The sequence below is a fragment of the Ciona intestinalis genome, chromosome 1, assembly GCF_000224145.3.
Source record: "Ciona intestinalis chromosome 1, KH, whole genome shotgun sequence".
NCBI classification, from domain to species: Eukaryota; Metazoa; Chordata; class Ascidiacea; order Phlebobranchia; family Cionidae; genus Ciona; species Ciona intestinalis.
In genome coordinates, this window is record NC_020166.2 from 3931603 (window position 1) to 3949830 (window position 18228).

The 18228-nt window shown below is 35.5% G+C and overlaps 4 protein-coding genes across 5 annotated transcripts in view; all 4 read left to right on the top strand.

The window, feature by feature from the left end:
- Positions 1–8443, top strand: part of LOC100176624 — a gene marked incomplete in the record, with an annotated part of 32954 nt that extends 24511 nt beyond the window's left edge. Inside the window, 10 exon segments of the mRNA XM_026837424.1 lie at positions 20–5765; positions 6197–6406; positions 6511–6645; positions 6705–6835; positions 6890–7001; positions 7146–7200; positions 7454–7533; positions 8054–8151; positions 8220–8318; positions 8427–8443.
- On the top strand, positions 24–8522 carry LOC113474032 (serine-rich adhesin for platelets-like). The gene is made up of 12 exons (XM_026836508.1): positions 24–31; positions 115–1519; positions 1574–5765; positions 6197–6406; positions 6511–6645; positions 6705–6835; positions 6890–7001; positions 7146–7200; positions 7454–7533; positions 8054–8151; positions 8220–8318; positions 8427–8522. Exons 1-12 carry the CDS (start codon positions 24–26, stop codon positions 8520–8522), a joined length of 6621 nt encoding a protein of 2206 aa, XP_026692309.1.
- A 1210-nt stretch (positions 8523–9732) lies between these two features.
- Positions 9733–10589, top strand: LOC100178947 (ribonuclease H2 subunit C-like). The gene has a single exon (XM_002126448.4). The coding sequence runs from the start codon at positions 9940–9942 to the stop codon at positions 10411–10413; it is 474 nt and encodes a 157-aa protein (XP_002126484.2). The 5' UTR covers positions 9733–9939; the 3' UTR covers positions 10414–10589.
- Positions 10590–10592: 3 nt separating this feature from the next.
- Positions 10593–18218, top strand: LOC100181303 (DEP domain-containing mTOR-interacting protein-like). Of its 2 annotated transcripts, none has more exons than XM_018815143.2 (12): positions 10593–10724; positions 11212–11348; positions 11558–11692; positions 11763–11877; positions 12002–12183; positions 15175–15331; positions 15598–15665; positions 15744–15786; positions 15895–15991; positions 16458–16562; positions 16938–17090; positions 17379–18218. In XM_018815143.2, exons 1-12 carry the CDS (start codon positions 10678–10680, stop codon positions 17517–17519), a joined length of 1380 nt encoding a protein of 459 aa, XP_018670688.1. In that variant the 5' UTR covers positions 10593–10677; the 3' UTR covers positions 17520–18218. The 2 variants fall into 2 exon arrangements, with proteins under 2 accessions (XP_018670688.1, XP_018670689.1); XM_018815144.2 differs by having other exon boundaries at positions 11600–11692.
- The last annotated feature ends 10 nt before the right edge of the window (positions 18219–18228 follow it).

Genomic DNA, 18228 nt, shown 5'->3' on the forward strand with positions numbered 1-18228 from the left:
TGGTATCATTCTTTTCAAACAAAATGTACATGTGCATCATGATAGAGATGAATCAATTTCGGACAAATATGAAACATCTGATGGTTTAGACACTGACCAGTCATCTGGTATTAGAGGTGATAAATGGGAATTTGACACCAGTGAAACTCTCGCAGGTGGTCAGCCTGAGGTTTTTGTTGAGTTAGAAACCTTTGCCACAACATCACTATCAAGTGAACATGCAACTGATGCTACTTTTGAAAGATCAGGATCTACAGTCCTTCATCTGCCAGATATCACAGATGAAAATGTCTCAGAAGATCAGACATTGTTTGGAGCTTATAAAGTTGGTTCTTCGTACTCTATACCTGAACAGATGGCTATTCTAAACGAAGTAGTTACACCAGAAATGACTTGCTTTACTCATGAAATTGAATCTGATTTTGGCTTTGAAGCAACAACACCAACCGGCAACTTGCAGCAACCAACTGCTGATGAAACTAACCAAGAATCTCAAAAAGAGTTTACTGGTATTGGGTATGTAAGTTACCCAATTGGAAATCAAAATATTGATCAATTAAGAGAAAGTGTGCCAGACCAATCACAAGTGAAGAAGATTGAAACCGAAAAACAAACAGCTTCTCTTGTTGAATCAAACGCAGTTGTGGAAGCAAATAAAAGAAGCGAGATTGTGAAAGAGGGTCTGACACATTTTAAGGAAACTCAGCTGAGTTTTGATTCCATTTCCCACTTAGATCTACCGTGTTATTCAAGCTCTTGCAGCAGCTCTTCCGAATCAGGAGATGAAGAAGAGTTTGTTATACTTCCTACCAGGAATGATGCAGTCAGCAGTCTTGAAATGTGTAATGTTGATTCTGAGCCAATTGCAGAGTCTACTGGTGATGAACTTCTTTCTATAAAAACAGATGAGAAACAGCACCGGACTGTAGATTGTGAAAACCAAGATTTTTCCACAATTGATGAGGTTTTTGAAGAAACTGAAAATGTTTGTGTCTCTAATACAATAACTTATAATGCACCTGTATCAAAAGTTGACATGGGGAAACATATAACAGATACAAGTTTTATGGTTGCTACTGAAACAGAGTATTCTTCAAACCAAGAGGCTTTAAAAAGAAACTCTGAAATCACTTATGTCAATGTGCTTTCTAATGAAGAAAAGTTAACTACCATATGTCATGATGATAATACGATTGCTACAACTGTTACAAACTATGAAGCTGATTTACCCCAGTGTTCTGATTCTTCTTCAAATGATACAGTCAAGGTTTGTCCACCTGTGCATGTAATGACAACAGATACTGCATATGCGCGTCAAATGACAACTGAAAAATTGTATCATGATCCTGTGGACACTGGAGAAAAGTTTCAGCCTGGCTTAAAAATTATTGAACAAGAAGCCCAAGATTCTGGTTTTAATCTAAACTGTTCAGCAAGTAATAATGATGAAAGCGGACAAACAGAAACATTTGATTTGTACCCAATACTACATAGCCGGGAACCTGATGATGAGTTAGTTGTTGTTAAAGATCAATATAAAGAAGCTTGGGAAGAAAAAGAAACTGAGGAATACATTCCTATTCAGTACTCCATTACAGAAGTAAATGAACAAGCAGTAAAAACATTAGATGTTTCTGCAAATGATTCTGGTGTTGTGCTTGATCAGTCTGTTAATGCAGACAATGAGTTTGGTATGAAAGATACTACATTGCAAGGTCCACATCCCATACATTCCACTTTTGTTGTGAATGGAGATGTTCCAAACGAAATGTATGAGTTTAGCGGTGATCCAAATGATACCATGGATAATGTTGAGCACATTACTCCATTTACAGCTGAAGCTCAGATATTGAATGAAGCAAATGGATGTTCACTGGCACAAGAACTAGCCGATGCAATGGCACCAGGTATTCAACATGGATCATATTACCCTGATAACCTGGGTGATTCTGAAATGAACGAAACTGAATATAATGCAGATATAATGTCATCACAAGACCATTTAACTGGTTTGAAGCAATCTGATGAAATTTATGAAAGTATAACAGAACAACCAAATGTTAGTCATACCATGACTTGCTTTACACAGCACTCAAACATGGAAGGTGAAACAATACTTCAGTCAAATGAAAATCAAGATGTTAACTTTGCTTCATGCAATGATAGAGATCTGGAGGAAATTAATAAACTTCAGTCACATGGTTGGTCACAGTTCACTGAAGATACAAATGATCCCATTGATGAAGTGTCAAGATCTGATTTATCTCCAAATGGTGGTGCTGAAACTTGTTTTTCTTCAGTTCATACCGGTTTGTACACAAGCAACCAGTGTGTCGAATATAGCAATGAAACATTTATGGAATACAAAAATGATCTAGATGTAGATAAAGTGAATGATGATTTGTATTACAATGTCCATGATGCATCAGAACTACCTGTATATGCTGACCAAAGCATGGGTCAGGATGAACCTACAGATTTGTTGGTGATTAAATCAAGTGACAGTGGAGATATTGAATTAAAACAAGCACAAGTTGTAACACTTGAAACTCCCGAATCCAGACTTTCTATGCTTGAAACTGTACAACCATTTGCTGAGAACAGTGGAACTGAAATTGAAGGAAATCCTGACAAAAATCGTTTTAAAAGATTTTCAGAGTATGACTGGACAAAAACTCCGGCTAATTCCGGTGAAATTGATGATGATTGTTCAACTTCTTCTTCATCCACATCCAATCCAGACTCTGAATCTGGAAATGACTCTGATCACATCCCTTTTACTAATGTACTCACATGTGGAACCATAGTTGTGTCAGAGTCAACTGAGCTGTTGGTTCCTGCTGATGCGGAGTTTAATCAATTGGAACAGCATCATGCAGTAGAATCCAGCATGGGACTAAATGTATCAAGCATACCAGCATCATCATCAAACTTGGAGTTTTCCTCATTCGCTGAAGATCGAGCAACTACTTCCTGTATCACAACCTCTAAGTACGAAGACAAAATAACATTAGCTCCTGTATTTCCCAAAGCACATGGAGTGTTTCGTAGCCAGTCAGAATCACAGGGAGATTTACCAAATAATCGAATTGATTCTGATGCATTTTCGGACACAGATGTAATGTTGGATAACTCTGACTATGAGTCAGATGAAAAGCTTGAAAATACATCACTTTTAAATCCCACTAAACACATTTCAAGTGAAGATAGGATGGAAGCCGAAGCATTCATAACACCAACTAGCATCGGTTTAGAAGAAGGTGCAAATTTATGTAAACGGTTCGCCAGACCTGTATCTCCTACACCACCCAGAGATATGGAAACTACATCTAATAATAAAGATGATGTTGTTGTAGCAAACGTTGATGATAATAGTGAAGCTCCTATGACTCCAAATTTTCCTAGAGTGTCAGTAGCAGCACGTTTAATGTCAACAGATATGAGAGAACTCTCCCCTGCCCCAGCCTCATGTGAATCCATGGGAGAAGCTTCAGCAAATGATGAGTTTTCGTTCCGAAACTTCCCACCTCGGCATGCAGTTTCTCGCTCAATAGACTCAGCTGCCACTGTGTTTCAATTTTCCTCTACAGAAGCTTTTCCCTTCGATGGATTCAGTGCATCATCATCACGAGTAATTTCTCTAACCACCGACCAGGCTTCTGTAGAAGAACCATGCATTCTAGATGAAACACAACAAGATCACATTCACACTGATAATGAAAATATAGATCATGCCTCTCTGGAAGTGCAATCCAGCTTTGAATCGCAAAGAGAAGGGATGCAATCTGTTACTGCACCTGGATATATGTCAATGACATTACCGGATCAATCTACTTCTGCAAATGTTTATTCCATGGGTCCAGTTACCACCTCCACCTGTAAAGAATCCTTTAGTGTCACAAGTCAAGTAGAAAGAGAACAATCCAATGTGAATGTTATTCCACAACATTGCATGACTTCCTTTTCTGAAAAGTTTTCCAAATTTGTAGAAATTATGGAAAAGGAGGGAGTACCTTGTTCACCAGTTGAGCATGAGCCACTTTCCATACCAATTGAAGGATATATGGAAATCATGGACCCTGCTCGAGCCAGAGCAGAAGCAGCTAGGTTTGAAGACATGGCGTATATGGATATAGCATACCAGGCCAACTCAGAAGAGTACAATATAACAACACGTTCCCGTCACAGTACAGGTCAAGAAATTAAGGCAATTGCAGATGACATCCTGTTAACTGAAGACAGCTCTGAATCAATTGAAATGGACAGTGTTGTGACTCCACAGGGAACTTTGTTACACACCATATTGCAAACTAGTGAAGAGCATGAAACATTAGGCAAAAGCTCAACAGAGTTTTCTAAAACTAAAACGGATTCAGAACTGTCTCATGGTGATGAATTGCCTAAAGCAAAACTTGAAAAGGTTAAAACAAGTCGAATTCCAGTTTCAAAAATGACCAAACCCAAACCTGTTGCTCAGAGAAAACGAGAAGATCCTGTTTCACCTGGTTTATCCCGTAGCCTCCCCTTGCGCTCTTCTGGGAAGAAAAAAAGAGATAATACCTCCTCTTTCACGAAAAGAAAGGGTTTGTCAAGAAGCACATCCGCATCTAAACTTCCTGTAAGGCGTAGCACTGAAAGTCAACGTCCAAAATCAAAGAAAACTAAACAGAAACCACAAAACCAAGATTGTGATAATTCTATTGCTAGTCAATCTTCTTTGGCAAGTCAAGGGAGTTGTTCTTCCACAGTTTCACGATCGTCATCAACCAGCTCAATGAGATCTCTAAAGTTTCGCAAAAGTGGTGGAAGTTCCCCAGTACAGGAAACAAGTATTTTTCGATCTGAAGCATTTGTTAGCAAGACAATGGGTAATGAGAAATACATTGCACTGCGTGAAGGTGTGTTCACATATAAAACTTCTCCGGCAGAAGAAAAAGAAAAGAAAAACAGAAATAAAACAACATCACCTGGCCAAACTAATACTGCAACAACACAAATAAGAACTTTGAAATCAACTGGAATTCCAGTGCCTTCCCGACTTCACGGTCATGCAACTGCTCCTTATGCCTGTGATACAACAAAGTCTACATCTTATACAAATGAAGAAACGCATTTTTTAGCTGATAGCCCGAGCCTCTCAGGGTCAACCACATTAACCTTTGAACGCTCGGGCGCAAACCTCGATAGTGTAGAAGTAAAAACTTCCAGTACTGTGAGTACCACATACAGTACAAGCGGTGTGAAAATATCTTCAAATTTTGCAACTTCCCTACACGATACAATGAAAACATTGTGTACAACATCAGAGGGAACTTCAACAACTATGCATGAATACAGTGAAGACTACAGTACAACACATACAGAAGATACAATAAATCGCGTTTCACACCTGTCAGAATCAAGTAGTTCTTATCGAGACAGTATTAGTGCAGAAAGTATGGAAAGTACTTCACCTTTGTCATCTGACTCTATGGACTGCAGTTGCAACTCAGTCATTAGAGAGATAGAACAAGAAGCTGACACACTTTCTATTACATCTGATTCTTTGGAAAATGAGCCATCTGATTTCATGCGAACAAATTTTAAAACAGAAATGAACAATTCTGTTGTAGTTACTTCTTTATTGTCAAATCTTGTGCATAGCTCTGGTATTCAAAATGCAACATCGAGCTCTCAAGCAGTATCTACAAGTGCACACTTTGGCCAAATGATGTCTCTCGAACATGCTGGTTCTGAAGTACATCAGGATGGACAAAGACGAACTAGTTCGTAACTGTAGTTGGTGTTGCAATCTGTTTAACAATGTTGTCATTTGTCCGTAGCATTTTGCACACCTCATGCTAACCATCAGTGTTAACATGCTAAATCATAGTGCATAACCTTTGCTTATGCAAACCAATATGGAATGATGATAAGTAAAATCATCAGCAAGTGCTTGTGTAGTTTATTTATATCTATTGTATATGTCAAAATATCAGTGTTACATAACTTGCATTGTATGTCTTGAATATTACAACTGTTAAACATATCGTATTTATGTCTTATTTGCCTGATGTGTAACTTCTGTGTTTCATAGTAAAATATATGTTTAGGTAATATTCATTGTTGTCTCTTATTCATCGTCATGCTTCTTACATGTTTATTTTTTGTTACTGAGGCTGAAGGGGACAACACATTAATAATTCTTGTTTTACAGGGATACCATCTGAAAAAGATGCTTTGGAGCAAAAGCATCAGGCCATTGCTTCACAGCTTGGTCTGCAATGGCCACAGTTAGCTGGTGCTCTTGGTCTAAATGCAGATGATGTGTGGAAGGTGCAGAAGCATGGAGACGGTGGGAATCCAGGTGAACAAAGTTCAAGAATGCTTCAGATGTGGTTGGAAAGAAGTGGAGACAAAGCAACAGGTAACCTGCTCTTGTACAAATGTTTGTTTTACTGTAATCGTATTTCTATTTGATAAACAACGTAAACCAAATCAAATACTATATTCATATACAATTTTTTGTAGATGAACAGTTAAGTGCTGGATTAAATAGTATTGGTCGAGGAGATTTGTGCTACTTGCTTGAGGATCCAGTTTTTCATTATGGTGAGGTTGATCCATCTCTACATATGGACAGACACCTTCATTACGATACTTCAGGTACTGATAGATAAAAATCAATACCGAATCTTTCCTATTGCCATCATTGTTTTTCACAGGTTTCAATGCATTAACCGATGAGTTAGGTTCAGCAACCCCTACTCCTGGTCATGTAAGTTCTCCTTACCCCTTCACAAATAGAGAAAACAGACCACAAATTAGTACATCCACACCTACACCAGCTATTAAGGTAATTCAAAGTTCTGCTTTTGAATAACATTTATAAAAACAAACTATTTTATAGGCTGAAAATGAAACAGTAAATGGAGATCTTTCTGTAATAACTCCATCCACAACTGGAGTAGATGACGATGATGATTACAACACGCCACACTTCATATATGTTGCTGATGAAGGTAGATGTTTCAATGAAGTCTTATTTTAAGTTAATGAATAAATTAACAATTGTAACCGATTCAGGGGCTAAATGCAAGTTTACTAGCTCCTGTGCCACAAGCCATAATAAAATGTTCCTAAACTTAGTTTTGTTTTGATAACAGATGATGGTGCACAAGAGAATAATGTTGAAGATCATGATCAAAGTTCAATTAAAAGGTTTGATTTTAAAAACAGTCACTCATTGAGTTACAATAAGATCAAATGTACTACAACAAAATAAGTTTTGTGAAAAACAACAGAAAAGAATAGCCATCAGTACTAAAATGGAAAAACAAAGTCTCCATAACATCTAATTGTATCTGTTTTAGATAACTGTTAAACATTTAACTGTTGGTGTTATTTAAAGTTACGATAAGTTGTAAACATTTTCAAAACGCAAGGTTACTGTTATACTTTACCATTTTTAAAGTGAGGAAAATGCTCAAAGATCACGAAAATCATCATCAGCTTCATCTTCTACCACAAGCGGAGAACACAGCATGACTGAAGGTAGGTTTATTAAAAACAACATTATTAATAGTTTCACAGTGTAATAAAAAATTTAGTTAAAAGTGGTGAGATGACAAGTTCAGTTTGGCATTACATTATTGTCTGCTGGTACTGTCAACTGCTCTAGCTTAGGACGGGTTTTTAGATAAATAAGGAATATATTTTTTAAATACCTTGCATAAACATTTTATGGCAGAGTTTGAGAATCCAGTCGATAAATTGATGTTTTTATTTGCAACATCTGTGTTAATTATGAATTTCAAAAATAGTAATAAAATGTTAAATATTTAATATAAAAATTTGTTTGAAAGAAAATCATATTGCCCTATGGCCTACGCAATTCTCTATGGCAAAATACTCAATATAAATGTAACGCCAATATTTTTATTTGCTGTGAATGTAACTGTCCGGAGTTAGGGCAATTGACCGTCACTTTACAATGTCAAAGCTAAGCACATTTATGACAAGAAGTTGTGTGTAATTGCAACTATTAAACATTGGTTGTTTATTCTACAAACAGATAATATGGTGGCGGATACCAAAGAAACTGCTGAAAGTGTTAAAAGTGAAGAAAACAATGATGAGGAACGAAATGGAAATAATGATTTGTACCAACCCGTTAGTAAATTAAATTATAACGATATATATCCAATTTAATACAAAATCTTGTTTTATTTTCATAACAGGGTAGCAGTGATACTGCTGATGTTCCAGAAGAAAATGTCATCACCAGCACAACTACGATTATAAGAACAATAGTAGTTCAAACAGACTCTCCGCAAACAGTAAGTATATATATATTTATCATAAGCTAACCGTGATGGGCCTTAACATACCTGTTAAAATATTTCTCCATAAAAACATTACATTTTTTAACATAAACTACTGTTTAGGTTGAGCTACCATCCCCTAAAATAGAAGGCGAAGACGTAGTAGAGGTTTCTCGTGAAGTCCATCAAGAAGTTGTCAATAACGATGACAAAGCTTAATTAACATCAATCAATGATGCCTTGAAATAAATTTCTTTTACAGAGATGCTGTTACAAAAATCTTTAACATTTCACACTGTAAATATATTGGTTTATTTTATAATACAGATATCGGTACTGTAATCATTAATCATGTTCATTTTAATTACTTTAATGGATGTTTAATCATGTTGTGAATTCAATTTTAGCAGTAGTATCTGTGTGTTATATGCTGTTTATTCGCTTAATAAGTTTTGACTTTAGCACTGCTATTTGCTGTCACGCCATCCACAGTAGAACGTAATGTAGTTTTGAATGTAAATTTACCAATCATGTTGCTTATTATAAACCATCGGTGCTGATTCGTTTGTATATTTGGTATCTCGTAGAGCACGGTATTTTCGCACTGTTCACTTAGCGCTCGCGTATCCTTTAAGAAAAATGGTGTAAGATAAACAGTTCATTGCAACATTGCTTATTCACCGTTGTCCTGTAGGTGTTGTGCGTATTACGTAATAATAATTTCGCGTCATGTTGTGTTCCATTTTAAAGATACAACTTGGATGAAATCGAATAAATAATGGCAATTCACCAAACCTATGTTTCATCTACATCTGTAACTAAATTTAATACACTTTTGTGTGTAAAATTATATAGTAGGGTGGGAGAAGATGGAACAACTTTTCATTCCATGTTTTCGTCCCATTTGATAGTAAACAAAAAAACCTCAAAGAATTTTTTAACTGTACTCTTACAACTCCCATAGACCATTGTTAATTGTTTTAAACACGATCAGAATACTATAGTGGGTTGGGGGAGATGGGACACTTTTTCATATTATTTTGTCGTCCCGTTTGGTAGTAAACCAATAACATTTAAAGAATTATAAAACCATATTCTAAACACCATCCCGATAAAAGAATATTTTGTTTTTAATGTTTCCTATCCTCCCCCACCCTATCTGAACATTATGTGCTAAAGGTGTCCCGTCTTCCCTCACCCTACCAAAAAAAAATTAGGTATGTAAGAATTTTGGAAAAAATGTTAGTTGTTCACTCGCAGTATCATCGTCAGCTTCGGCTTCGGCAACCATTTCTGAATTTGCGATCTACAAACATAGATACCTGCTATAAATCTATGTTAACAACGAAACTGTTATGCTTGAGTAGCCAGCGAGTAAAATAAACGAAATTGAACTTTGACCTAGAAAAGCACACGAGGTGAAGCTGAATCGTTGTAAAGATCGGATTTGTTTTGTTGTGGTACAGCTCGTAGATGTTGATATTGCTAGAGGGATGTATTGCCGTAAGTAACCTCGGTGGCTTTCATAATGAAAGCGAACGCCTTTCATCAACAGAGTAGCTTGTTCGTCTGCTATGTTTAACAAAGTTTGTAATAAGTGATAAGAACTTCGGTGCTAGTGAATTGTCATAACAACATGTTTCTTGTTTCCATAGAATGCATTTGCTTTATTTTTGATAAGAATAAAATAATGAGTGTTGACATACGTTTAGATCAAAACGTTGAAAAAGTACCTGAAGTGGATTTACATCATATTCCATGTAAAATTGAAGCCAACGAAACTGCAAATATTTCAAAGTTCTTTTGCCCCAAAAGTGTTAAGACAGAGAGTAAAGAAACACTGTCAGCTTCTTTCAGGGGGAGACCTTTAGATGGAAAGAATATTACTCTTCCTGATGGTTATATTGGAGCAGTAATAACGGAAAAACAGAGGCCATTTTCTGAGGAGGAAAACCGGGAATTGGATGTTACTGGGAAGTTTAAAGTATTCACAAAGTGGTACCTTGGTTCACAGTTTGCAGGTGGAAATTCAATGGACAAAGCTTGCTTAACATGGACCAGCAATCTTGCTTCTGTGATTCATGATCCTGTTGAACCAAAACATGATTGAAGACCTGGCCACCTCAGTAAAACTAAATTCCAGTATCAAAGCATTCCTTGTGATTTCCTTTTTAAGGCAAACTTCTTTAAAACATGTTTGCTAAAGCTATAACTCTAAAATGTATTTTATTATTCCCTAACAATGTAACATTTACATCACATACAAATCTTCATTTATTTTTGAAGGTTTTTTATTGATATATATAATTGTAGTATATTGTTTACTAAAGACGTTTCTGTAATTATTTGTGAGATCATCTTTCAAGAATTCATAATGGAGCTTCATAACTTGGATTTAATAATATTCAGTGAAACAATACGGTTGGTGTTTTCTAACATACTTTCATAACCTATACTCTCTATGACTGTTTGTTGCTACATAAAATAATAATTAAATAATATCCCGATATTTGTCCGGCGCTGTGTCAAAGTGGTTAGCCCGCTTGCATTTAACTTGGAGGTAATGAGTTCAAGCCTCGTCGCTGCTACCAATTTTGACATATGTGTCCTTGAGCAAGACACTTAACGGCAATTGCTCCAACCCAGTGGCCACTAATGGTTTGTCCAAATTAGCAGCCATACATAAAAAATTAAAAAATCTCCTCAAAAAAATAATTACTCACAAAGTAACATACTTGGTAACTCATAAGCTAGCACGAGGTTTATGAAAAGCCATTTTATAACGACTGTCGTTTACCATCCATGGGAGGATAGAGTAAGTTACATTCATTCATTCAAATTAACATTAAGTAAAATTTGTTGCTAATTGAAAATGATTCAACGTGAGTATAAAAGTAAGTATTTTCAGGCATGAAATGCAACAATGTAAACCACCTATGATTCGACACAGAAGACCATTAATTAAAGGTTATGCTGATGTGTTTGTTGGTACAGAAGCTATTTTATGGGCAATAAAAACACTTAGTACTCATGAGGACAAACCAGGTACAACTTGTTTTGTTATTATAGTCTGTGTTTCTTTTGTAAAACTGTTTAGTTTCATTAGCAACCCAACTTCTGTGTTATGTGTTAATGAGTGTAAGTCCTATTCATACCACCAATATGCTACATTTCCTGTATGCTTGCATCCCTTGCTGCCATACAGATTTTAGGAAAAGGAAACAATTAAAATAACTAATATTTGTTGTGTTTAGATTTATTAGATCGTGTTAATGAAAATTGCAATCCGAACACAGAAAATGATTCACCTGCAACTTCAACAAACATTACTGAAAGTCAAGCAATAACATTGTTTCAAAAACTGATGGATGCTGGGTTGTTAAGAAATGGTGATTAAATTTATTTTAAAAGCATTTACACCACTAATATTATGGTTTCTGATGACACACTTAATTTCAGTGCAAACATTTCAAGGATTTAAAAATGATCGTTCTCTATATCGGTTTTCATGTGATGATGATAATGCTGATGAAACGGTCTCAAGTGTTGCATTGGGGTTTCGAATTTACAAAGGGTAAAATATATATATATGTGTGTAATGTTTTAGCCGTTGTATATGTAAATTACCCATAAGTTATATAAAATCTTTTTAAGTGTTTATATATTTCATTGGGTCGATTTAATCATTTTATAATCAGGGCAATTTGCAACAACTGCCAGCTGTTTCAAAAAGTTTTTAAGTTTGGGAAGCTGTTTACAAGTCAAGGTATGAAGTCATCTGACATAACAGCATGGTTGGTGGATACAGGTTATGCTGAGAACCAAGAAGCCGCTGTTACCTTGTGTAGACACTTACATAAACAGGGAATTATTGAACCAGGTACTTTTACTTGATATTAGATTGATGACTTATAAACTTTTTCTTATCATTTTTGCATGTTTGTTTTAAGATGAAAGTTTACTATATATTATGTGTGTTAGTCATTGGGGCATATATCATATAGATTTGTGCTAGTGGTGCTCTATCAGCTGCTTTTATGACTTCTGTCATATCTGTCTTACATTAGTCTTGCCTGAGTTGAAGCTTTATTGTGTGGAGTAAGATATGTAATTGAAGAAATATTACCATTCATCATAAATGATACATAGGCATATAGGCCTATGCAACAAGTATTTATCTTCAATGATTAATGATTATGTACATTCTGCAAACAAGCAGTTTAGTTAGTTGAAAGTTCCATTTATTATTATTTAAACTTTGACTTTATTGCTGAATGAAATTGTATGTAGTTATAAATATATGATATGTACAGAGACTTTAGGCATTTTAATGTGAACTTTGTACCCTGTTGTAAGTTGGTTGTCATATTTGTACTCCTTAACTGTGGTTGCATTCTTACCTAGACATGGTTACTAAGCATGTTTGTTCCATATTGTTTGAAATTATCAGCTGAGTACACATTTTAGTGATTAAGACGCAATTTCAAACTATGTGGTCGATTCACCAATTTGTATTTAGTTTCTTGCAGCATTAAACCTTGATTTTATTAAGTGCGCCTATGTGAGCACACAAACCACAATAATTGTTATCTGTTGTACCCTGAACACAGTAAGCGTATTGGTTTAATGAATCATAGATTATTAGGAATGTTTGTAACTGTACATATGACTGACATTTCTGCCTACTTCTCCTAACTGCTTCTATACCTCTGAGGCGTAAACACCATTTGAAAGTATTTTCCAAAGTTTATTGAATTAAACTTACACTAGGGTAAACGCTTAGTATTTGGTGTGTAAGTTCAGTTCTATATTGATAAATCCATATACTGAACAGTGAATGCCCCATAGCTGAGTTTTTTATTGACTTTTGTTATTTCTGGTTCTAAATATAAATCAAATATAAATTTATTGGAACAAAAGTAAGTAAGTAAATGAAAAAAACACTGCATACAAAACCCATTTGTTAGTTGTTTGTCCCTATATACGGTGTCTCCTTTGTTGAACGTGTGTACCTTTGAAATGCTTTGTCACCGTGGACAATAATGTATTTATCAAGGGTTATTGAAAGTTCATGGTGGTGGCTTACATGAAGGTTTAATTATACAAGGATAATTGCGCTTACATAACCTGCTTGTAGAACGCGCCTGCGTAGATACGGCTAGGTAAATAAAGATGGCGAGTTCACCAAGCAACGTATCACTAATTAATTTACAACCACTCTGCTGGAGCTAGTCAGCTACCATGTTTTTATAATGTTAATATAAATTATTTCATTACTAATCATTTTTTTAACAAACAATTTAAAACCTTCGTGTATTTTACAATTCGTAGTGATTTTGTCCCACGTGTGTATATGGATTTAATTAAATTTCGCATTTAAAAAAATTAGCTATTTCTTAACTGCGCTCTTCATATTTGCACTAACACTTCGTTCTGCCTGAACACGCGTCTGCAACGTGCACAGCACATGCACGAGTGCGTCACATTAACTTCACTCGATTTGCAACAAAATTAGTTTTCGTTTTATCTCTGAACGATTTCCCCGAACACTTCCTGTACCGGTCGGATTGCTTCCGTGTCTTTCCCCTACCAAACATACAGGTATATATAGCTGAGTCGCAGAGATTATTCTTTTATATATTTTTATATTTTTTTTTATATTTTTTAGAATTCCTGCTCGCATCTATCATAAATACACTAACTCGTGAGTCACTTACATTTACACACGAAATAATAAAGTTTGTAAAATCCTTGAAAGCATGTTTTCACCCATTTAATCAATATCAGTAGACGAAAAACAAATAATACCGATGCCACGTATATACGTTGTATGTGGCATAGGCTGTTTCGTATCCTACGGTCAAAATAGTTATTTTAGGTTTTACGTTTACCAACTGCAGGTTAAATACACTTGTTCATACGTTCAAAGCTTTACAAGCTTTATTTTTCTTTGACCATTTTTCTTTTATTACGTGTATGTATTCTGTTCTTAAGTGTTTTTGATCTGCCATCATAATTGCAAATTAGTTGCACAAAACATCAACTCATTCCTATCACATTACCTCTCCGTGTTATTATGACGTCACATTACATTCACTCGTGTTGTCGTTATGTCGTAAACTATTATTCACATCTGGTGCCATCCATTCTCTTTTTATTAAATTCTTACTTGGCTACGCATTGTCAAATCCCTGCTTTATGTCATTGTTGGAAATGTTATACTTAAATCCATAAATTGGCGTGAACAATTGATTGATTTGAAATCGTTTTAACTTAACCCATAGCTGGTACTTTACAACGTGCTTTATTTCAACATTCAAATGCTATATACCAATGCTATTATTGTACTGGTTGTGCATGGTTTTGCTCCACTGAACGTTTAAGTCACCGTGGAGTCAATTCCAGTATTAAAATGAGGTAAAGTTGATTAGTTAGATTGTTTTTTTTAATATTTTACATAACGCGTGCTATATCATAATGTTATTCGGCCTATTAGGGTTAGCTATTGCCTTCTCTTTTGAAAATTTCACTTGCGTTGCGGTTGAGGTCGAAAGAGACCAGCAATGATTGTCGAGAATTGTGTGAGACTGTGAGTGGTAACGTGTTTTGCACAGACTTGTTTTTCTCCAGTTTACAAGTATCGCCACTTATTTATTAATAGCTAGTGTGACGTCACAATACCGCCAACATTCAATAGACCCGAAAATTATTGCACGCTGTGCACGTTTCAAGTGCAACCCGAACTTAAATGAATAAACCGCATCGAGGAATAACAACGCAACTATATTAAAAAGTCTTGTCGAATTCATAAATATATACCTAAATACAATACACCTAATATTGTTACATTGTGACGTCTATTTAACTGCAGTGGATCATGAGAATATGCTGTTTGAGGCGGGAGGTTCTTTCTACGTGTTCACGGTTGATTATTCCCGACCCCCCATACCCATACACAAGTTTCTTTCATCAGGAATCTCATACTCCAACGTTGAAACCGCACAACGCAATGCCAGGATACACTTAAGGTGGATATTATATCTTTAACATTTACGATTTCGTAAAATATGTGAACCACAATGCAAGCGTCACTGCTTATAAAATAGCATTCGTCCGATATGTCAAAAAAGCGTCATACCAATAAATAGGACGTGTTTTGGCAATTGTTCTATTTCGGCACATCATTCCTGGTATTACAATTACGTAACTTTGTTTAAATGTCACTGAGGCACACGAAGCGACACGATTTTTCACGTTTTAGTGACGTAACAGTTAATTGAGAAAATAATTACAGACAAACAAGCGACCAACTCATGGACCTGTCGATGTACAGCAGCGCAAATAAAGTGCACAGAAAAAAAGGTAAGTTCCCCTTTTTTATATTTCACATGGTTCCTGCAAATAATCTTTTCATTTGTTATTATACCCTCGTTGTTTCAGGATCGTCAAAATCGTCTGACGATTCAGGAATTCACGTGAAAAGGCAGGTTTTTATATAAACCTTTATTGTAGTGTTGAAACTCATTTTTCTAATTTAGTGCGAATACAAGTTGTTTTAATGATTTATATAATCATATGTTCGCTTCCACAGCTCATTACCTTATGAATCGTTATTAGACGATGATGGAGAAGTTACAAAGGAAGCTTTGCTTCACCCAGAGGCTCCATTTGCAAGAAAAGAGTTAAAAGTTAGTTTCCAGTATTAACAAAACACATATCCATTAAACTTAACTTATTACTTATATATCTTTTTTCATTTGTCTGAACGTGCTGTAAGCGTATCACTGTGTATGAATTAGACCAACCTGGCTCTTCGTTTTTTTATGCATTGCAAAACTTCACCTACATTACGACGTTGCTTTGCTTGGTGTGTCTCAAAACCCAAACATTATAGAATCTGGTACATATAGTAGGGTGGGGGAAGATGGGACACCTTTAGCACTTAATATCCCAATATCCTGATCGTGTTTTAAACAATTAACAACGGTCTATGGAAGTCGTGAGTATATAGTTTTATAGTTCTTGTTTTTTGAATGTTTTTTGTTTACTACTAAATTGGACGAGTTAGTATTTGTAGTATTTCTATTCGTAACAATATTTTATGAACTGATTGCATCTTAAGAGATAATTCAAAATATACTTTCTTACACACAGATTTATCCCGATGGTGTAGGTTATGGCTTCGTAGTACGCGGTAGTGGTCCATGTTATGTGAAAATAGTGGATCCCGATTCACCTGCTGGTAAAGCTGGTTTGGAGGTGGGTGCTGTTTAATTGTCAAGTACGATTTCATATGTCAAAAATATTAATACTAACTTTATTTGTCTCTTCGATTACGGTAGCGAAGATTTAGAAATATTTTAATTGAAAAGACAGGATATAGCGACAAAACAGCAGTAGTTAAACACGCTTACAGTTAAAAACATATTTACATTTAATTGGAAGAAAATCAGCGTGGTCGCTACACCTAGCAGACAAACAAGATAAACTTCTAATAAAAACAAAAGAATGCGTAGAGACTCGCCTTGTATTCTATGCTGCATATCTACTTGGTTAGCTAAGTAGACCATTTCATTCTGGTAATAAAACAATAAAAGGTGAAATTACGTGGATCTAAGTCACCTAACGTTTTAGGCTCAGCAATACATTAGCGAAATAAACGGAAAGAATGTTCTTCACCTTCCCCATAAAGCAATCGAAGATCTAATATTGAATGGACCGAAATATTTAACCATCGTTGTACTTAGCTCTGTAGCCCCATCTGCCGACGGTGTAAAGCTAGAGGAGGTAAGACCACTAAGTTAATCGCTACCGTTTGAAGCAACAACATATATAGTAGGGTGGGGTAAGATGGGACACTTTTAGCACATTAATATCCAAATATCCTGATTGTGTTTTAAACAATTTCCAACGGGCTACACGAGTCGTGAGGGTACGGTTTTATCATTTTTTGAATGTGCTTTGTTTACTATCAAATGGGACCAGGAAATAGAAAAAAAGTCCCATCTTACCCCACACTTCTATACCCATTATTGTTTTAAAAATATAAAAAAAAACGTTATTATTGTTAAACAGGCTTCCCCTTCAACACCTTCGGTGGTTAGCAGGAAACCTCGAGTAAGTTTACCATCTGCCCAACCTTGGATGAAGCAGCAACCAGCGATTGTTAATTATACCGAGATAAGGTACCAACCCCAGCAACATGTAACGGAATAATCATTCACTGAACATGGGATGTTCTGGTTGATGACGTCATTCGGAGCTGCGCCAAGTGCGAATATGTTCGTGTGAAGATGAGTTGTGTTTCAGTTCAATCAAACTTTCATTCCAATCCAATCCAACCAAAACCAAATCTTAGTTTTAACATGTTGTAAATAAGTTTCTATTATGAATTCTGGATTCCATCGACGTTTAAATTCAAATAGTCTGCCTCAGTTTATATGTTGCTTCATATCCGTGATAACACATTCATCACTGAAGTTATATATAGTAGGATGGGGTAAGACGGGACACCTTTTCATTCTATTTTCTCATCCTATTTTATCGCAAACAAAGAGTAGTTACTTGTTTAAAACTCAATTCATACACTTGTATTTAATGTGCTAAAGCTGTCCCGTCTTCCCCACCCTATTATATACCTCCGTTTTTTTTAGTTATTTTTATAAATAGTTCTAGTTTATTCAATCAGTGCTCATATATCGGTGTCGTTGACAATGGCTTGAACCTACTAACATCGAACCTCGATAAACTATGTTCCATTTTTATTGCTTTGTTTTGCTTGATTGTTTAACTTTTAACGTATACGCCTCATTCACATAAATGCTTTTAGTGCTATTTGTTTTGCGTGTCAAGTGTTACTTGTATGAAGGAATGGCTTATTTGTAGTTAATAATTATAAAAGGGAATCATTGAGAAGTGTGCGTTT